General features: G+C 46.5%; 1 protein-coding gene across 1 annotated transcript in view; it reads left to right on the top strand.

The window, feature by feature from the left end:
- Positions 1–4,331: 4,331 nt before the first annotated feature.
- The window catches only part of LOC138366399 (uncharacterized), an 8,227-nt gene continuing 5,537 nt past the window's right edge, over positions 4,332–7,021 (top strand). Inside the window, exon 1 of the mRNA XM_069327441.1 lies at positions 4,332–4,510. Coding sequence (XP_069183542.1) covers positions 4,332–4,510 — 179 coding nt within the window. The remainder of the gene's footprint in view (positions 4,511–7,021) is intronic.

The following is a 7,021-nucleotide window of genomic DNA, read 5'->3' as shown; positions in this document are numbered from 1 at the left end:
TGAGGTGCAGAGACTCCCTGAAACCCTTTTCATGTAATTCTGAGGCTGTTTAATGGGCTCGAACCCCCATTCCTGATCTCCCCGGGATGAGGTGTGTCTTGGGAGACCAGCTACGCAGGTTCGATCCTACTGTATGCCTCCACATAGTTGCATAAATGCATCCTTTCTCATGTACTCATCATGCAATACTGCATCTATCTCCATATGATGAACAGACTGCTATGAACATTCTCTGATGAACAAGATGAAGAACCCTGTCCTAGGAGACTGGGTCATACTGATCAACTAGCCTCTGATGACTCTTTATCACATTGCCTTTCTCATAACAGTAGTCTACCCCTACTAATCTACCCTAGTAGAGTACCCTAGGTCGTCTACTCTCCAGGTAGGTGAACAGATGAATCACTGTAGACTAACACTATGTTCTTGTGTTCTTAACTTCGTGTTCTTAACCCTATGTTCTTTGTCTCTTGAGAATGTGTAAGACAATATTCCTCTCTTCATTGTGACTCTCCAGAGATGTGTTAATTAACACACTACATTCTTAAGAATATACAGTTCTCAATATTATAACATTCTTATAAACGTTATAGACTTTAAGTTGTTATATCCTACGAATGTTATATAGATATAACATTATTAGGAATATATCATTCTTAAGATCATAATATTCTTAAGAATATATCATAAAGAAAATCACTTGGAGCCATAAAGAGGATTCGAACCTACACCGCAGGGTACTCCCAAGCACATGCCTTAACCCGCTAGACCATGACATGCTATAAGTAATGTAGCCTGGGATTGGTTACCTCTGGAGGGTTGTTAAGGTCTATCAACCTCTGGAGGGTTGTTAAGGTCTATCAACCTCTGGAGGGTTGTTAAGACCTATCAACCTCTGGAGGGTTGTTAAGGTCTATCAACCTCTGGAGGGTTGTTAAGGTCTATCAACCTCTGGAGGGTTGTTAAGGTCTATCAACCTCTGGAGGGTTGTTAAGACCAATCAACCTCTGGAGGGTTGTTAAGGTCTATCAACCTCTGGAGGGTTGTTAAGGTCTATCAACCTCTGGAGGGTTGTTAAGGTCTATCAACCTCTGGAGGGTTGTTAAGGTCTATCAACCTCTGGAGGGTTGTTAAGGTCTATCAACCTCTGGAGGGTTGTTAAGGTCTATCAACCTCTGGAGGGTTGTTAAGGTCTATCAACCTCTGGAGGGTTGTTAAGACCTATCAACCTCTGGAGGGCTATTAAGACCTATCAACCTCTGGAGGGCTATTAAGACCTATCAACCTCTGGAGGGTTGTTAAGACCTATCAACCTCTGGAGGGTTGTTAAGACCTATCAACCTCTGGAGGGTTGTTAAGACCTATCAACCTCTGGAGGGTTGTTAAGGTCTATCAACCTCTGGAGGGTTGTTAAGACCTATCAACCTCTGGAGGGTTGTTAAGATCTATCAACCTCTGGAGGGTTGTTAAGGTCTATCAACCTCTGGAGGGTTGTTAAGGTCTATCAACCTCTGGAGGGTTGTTAAGACCAATCAACCTCTGGAGGGTTGTTAAGGTCTATCAACCTCTGGAGGGTTGTTAAGGTCTATCAACCTCTGGAGGGTTGTTAAGGTCTATCAACCTCTGGAGGGTTGTTAAGACCTATCAACCTCTGGAGGGTTGTTAAGTTCTATCAACCTCTGGAGGGTTATTAAGACCTATCAACCTCTGGAGGGTTGTTAAGACCTATCAACCTCTGGAGGGTTGTTAAGGTCTATCAACCTCTGGAGGGTTGTTAAGGTCTATCAACCTCTGGAGGGTTGTTAAGGTCTATCAACCTCTGGAGGGTTGTTAAGACCTATCAACCTCTGGAGGGTTGTTAAGACCTATCAACCTCTGGAGGGTTATTAAGTTCTATCAACCTCTGGAGGGTTATTAAGACCTATCAACCTCTGGAGGGTTGTTAAGACCTATCAAGCTCTGGAGGGTTGTTAAGACCTATCAACATCTGGAGGGTTATTAAGACCTATCAACCTCTGGAGGGCTATTAAGACCTATCAACCTCTGGAGGGTTAAGACCTATCAACCTCTGGAGGGTTGTTAAGACCTATCAACCTCTGGAGGGTTGTTAAGACCTATCAACCTCTGGAGGGCTATTAAGACCTATCAACCTCTGGAGGGCTATTAAGACCTATCAACCTCTGGAGGGTTGTTAAGACCTATCAACCTCTGGAGGGTTGTTAAGACCTATCAACCTCTGGAGGGTTGTTAAGACCTATCAACCTCTGGAGGGCTATTAAGACCTATCAACCTCTGGAGGGCTATTAAGACCTATCAACCTCTGGAGGGTTGTTAAGACCTATCAACCTCTGGAGGGTTGTTAAGACCTATCAACCTCTGGAGGGTTGTTAAGACCTATCAACCTCTGGAGGGCTATTAAGACCTATCAACCTCTGGAGGGCTATTAAGACCTATCAACCTCTGGAGGGCTATTAAGACCTATCAACCTCTGGAGGGTTGTTAAGACCTATCAACCTCTGGAGGGTTGTTAAGACCTATCAACCTCTGGAGGGTTGTTAAGACCTATCAACCTCTGGAGGGTTGTTAAGACCTATCAACCTCTGGAGGGTTGTTAAGACCTATCAACCTCTGGAGGGTTGTTAAGACCTATCAACCTCTGGAGGGTTGTTAAGACCTATCTGTTACCACCCTCGAGACTGAATAAGGTTCTTCTCCTCGCAGTGTAAAGAAAATGATAACTCGGCCTTGCCAACTTTTCTCTAGGGGTACCTTACCTTGAGGTGCTTCCGGGGCTTAGCGTCCCCGCGGCCCGGTCGTCGACCAGGCCTCGACCCCGGTCGTCGACCAGACCGGGGTATAAATACATCACTGCATAAAATGGACAACAATATATTTATGCTAAGGGGGACAAACATAACAATATTTAAATGTATAAATAAATACCCAGAAATATTCTTCAGCTGTGCAAATCATAGAATAACCTCCTTATCGAGACATGAGCACTATCACCAAAACATGGATTAAGTAGAGAGATATATATACAATATCATCACACCAGGGAAATTACTTTAAAGGAACTAAAAATAACAGTGAGAACTGACTTAACCACACATCTCCTCTCGACAACAGCTGCCACGCCACTGCCCACGCCTTGGTACGCAGACCAAGCGTCTACCAAAAAATCAACCAAACATCCACATAAACATTGGAGAAATTCTAATAAACAAATGCAGCACCAATATTCAAAACGTTATCAATCTATAGAGTAGCAAACACTGGTACAACATTCCATACAAAATAACGGCAACCAAATATGGGAATTAATCAAGGTAAAACTATAAACACTCACTTGACTACAATGTTGCCACACTGGCCACATCCGAATATGGTCAACCGTCCACACGGAGAAACTACCTCAGAAACCTAACCCAAAAGCCTCATACAATATAATGCAACTCAGGCACCCTACAGCATGCTATAATATATAATATACAAAATCTTATATCATACAACTGGCTGCTATATTAATTAGACAACAAGACAATAAAGTAATATGAGAATCAAGAGTAATGGAAGAATCCTAGTAAGTGGAGAGGTGGCGATAACGAGCAGGTAACGAGGACTAACAGGACTTAACAACCCATTCATACACTTATGACGTAATGATTATCCTCTTAAGGCGGCCAAGTCCAATCACTTGCTTCCTGGAGGGTAGAGCGACGGTCTCGCTTCATACAGTTCGTCGTTCAATACCCCCGACCGTCCACAAGTGGTTGGGCACCATTCCTTTCCCCCGTCCCATCCCTAATCCGCATCCTGACCCCCTTCCCAGTGCTATATAGTCGAAATGGCTTGGCGCTTTCCCCTGATAATTAAGAAACAATTAAGGCGGGCATGGGGCCGCCATAACTGCTGCTCCATGACTGGTGGAGGCTGGAACAACCAACTCAAGGTTGGTTGTTCCAACCATAAACTAACCTAACCTAAACTAAACTAACCAACCCAGAAAGCACAAGGTTGGCATACTGAAGAGGGAACTATAATGAAATTTTTCCTATATTTTCCTATGGGAGCCGGTCGGCCGAGCGGACAGCACACTGGACTTGTGATCCTGTGGTCCTGGGTTCGATCCCAGGCGCCGGCGAGAAACAATGGCCAGAGTTTCTTTCACCCTGTTACCTAGCAGTAAAATAGGTACCTGGGTGTTAGTCAGCTGTCACGGGCTGCTTCCTGGGGGTGGAGGCCTGGTCGAGGACCGGGCCGCAGGGACACTAAAGCCCCGAAATCATCTCAAGATAACCTCAAGAAGATGGGAATACTATGGGAATACTATGGGGATACTATGGGAATACTATGGGAATACTATGGAAATACCATGGGAATACCATGGAAATACCATGGGAATAGAAGAGCAGTACCACCCCGAGGCACTAAGCCAGTTCATCCCAGCCCAAAACAAAATAATGCAAATGAGGACTCCTTTGTTGAACGAGGCAAGCAATGGAACAAAGTAAGTACAAGAGCAGGGAGAAACGTCAGACATGACACCAGAGAGCTGAGGCGTCGCCAGAGGGCCCAGGAGTGAGTACCTCAGAGTGAGGAGAGAAGCAGAGAGGCAGTGTGAACATGACATCGTCAATATAACCATAACCCAACCAAAATGTAATCACGGCTACTATAGGAGTGAATCTAAGATAACAGGAGCTAAGATAACATGGTTCACTGGAAACAGGAGACCTGCCAGAATGTTGGAAGACAGCTAATATATAAAGAAAAAGGCTTGAAAAGAGTAGACTTTGGGTAGACACGATTGGGTAGACACGGTAGATTACATAACATTCTCTGAGGAATTCAGAGGGTGGATACGGACCATTTACAGGCGATGAGTCATAATAACGTGGCTGAAGTATGTTGACCAGACCACACACTAGAAGGTGAAGGGACGACGACGTTTCGGTCCGTCCTGGACCATTCTCAAGTCGAAGTCGACAGTCGCCAATCGACTTGAGAATGGTCCAAGACGGACCGAAACGTCGTCGTCCCTTCACCTCCTAGTGTGTGGTCTGGTCAACAAGGACCATTTACTAAGGGTGGGACTCGAACAAGGGGACACAGGTGGAAACTGAGTACCCACATGAGCCACAGAGACGTTAGAAGGAATTTTTTCAGTGTCAGAGTAGTTAACGGATGGAATGCATTAGGCAGTGATGTGGTGGAGGCTGACTCCATACACAGTTTATAATGTAGATATGATAGAGCCCAATAGGCTCAGGAACCTGTACACCAGTTGATTGACAGTTGAGAGGCGGGACCAAAGCTGAGCCCCAACAGAAATCATTTTGGTGAGTACAACTAAGTGAGTACTTGATCTTTAGCACTTACCTATACTGCCGGCAACACTCCCACACCTCCACAGCAGCGTCCCACACCTGCACAGCCGCGCCCCACACCTGCACAGCAGCGCCCCACACCCCCACAGCAGCGCCCCACACCCCCACAGCAGCGTCCCACACCTCCACAGCAGCGTCCCACACCTGCACAGCAGCGCCCCACACCTGCACAGCAGCGCCCCACACCCCCACAGCAGCCCCCCACACATCCACACCCCCACAGCAGCGCCCCACACCCTCACACCCCCACAGCAGCGCCCCACACCCCCACAGACGCCTCCTGGCGGAACACACCACAAATAAAACTGACTAATCACCGTTCCCCCAACATGCAAACGACCAATTACAGCGCCCGGAGCGAGAGGCGCCGCTTCCGATGGTCCTTTGTGGACCGCTTTGAGGTGGTGATTGAGAGCCCCTCTCTCCTCTCCCTTCCTCTCTCTCCTCTCCCTTCCTCTCTCCTCTCCCTTCCTCTCTCTCTCTCTCTCCTCTCCCTTCCTCTCTCTCCTCTCCCTTCCTCTCTCTCTCTCTCTCCTCTCCCTTCCTCTCTCTCTCTCTCTCCTCTCCCTTCCTCTCTCTCCTCTCCCTTCCTCTCTCTCTCTCCCTCCTCTCCCTTCCTCTCTCTCTCTCTCTCCTCTCCCTTCCTTTCTCTCTCTCTCTCCTCTCCATTCCTCTCTCTCTCTCTCCTCTCCCTTCCTCTCTCTCTCTCCTCTCCGTTCCTCTCTCTCTCTCCTCTCCCTTCCTCTCTCTCTCTCTCTCCTCTCCCTTCCTCTCTCTCCCTCCTCTCCCTTCCTCTCCCTCCTCTCCCTTCCTCTCCCTCCTCTCCCTTCCTCTCCCTCCTCTCCCTTCCTCTCTCTCTCTCTCCCTCTCCCCTTCTCTCTCAACACAGGATATACTTACATTTGTCCAATTTTGATTGTCTACATTATCATAACGGGGTCCACTGAGGCACCCCGCCTACCGCGGCGAGCACTTGATCACGACATTATAAATACACTGAGAATGTAACATGTTATACGACGTTTGGGATCTTAACCCCACTGGCCGCCAGAGGGGAGGAGGCTTCAGAAACATTACTTCCGGCGTCTTATATAAATAAGATGTATATTAACTATATATATTTAGTTTATAGTTTGAAAGGTGATATTGGGAAGAGGAAGTGGAGATATTCTCTCTACTTTTATTATTAAGGCTTATTAACCGAGGGAGAGTTATTAAGGCTTATCAACCGTGGGAGAGTTATTAAGGCTTATCAACCGTGGGAGAGTTATTTAGGCTTATCAACCGTGGGAGGGTTATTAAGGCTTATTAACCGTGGGAGGGTTATTAGGCTTATCAACCGTGAGAGTTATTAAGGCTTATTAACTGTGGGAGGGTTATTAAGGCTTATCAACCGTGGGAGGGTTATTAAGGCTTATCAACCGTGGGAGGGTTATTAAGGCTTATCAACCGTGGGAGAGTTATTAAGACTTATCAACCGTGGGAGAGTTATTAAGACTTATCAACCGTCGGAGGGTTATTAAGGCTTATCAACCGTGGGAGGGTTATTAAGGCTTATCAACCGTGGGAGAGTTATTAAGACTTATCAACCGTGGGAGGGTTATTAAGGCTTATCAACCGTGGGAGAGTTA

This window comes from Procambarus clarkii, chromosome 19 (assembly GCF_040958095.1).
Source record: "Procambarus clarkii isolate CNS0578487 chromosome 19, FALCON_Pclarkii_2.0, whole genome shotgun sequence".
NCBI lineage: Eukaryota > Metazoa > Arthropoda > Malacostraca > Decapoda > Cambaridae > Procambarus > Procambarus clarkii.
The sequence above is the reverse complement of the archived record's forward strand: the minus strand, read 5'-3'. Positions and strand labels throughout refer to the sequence as shown.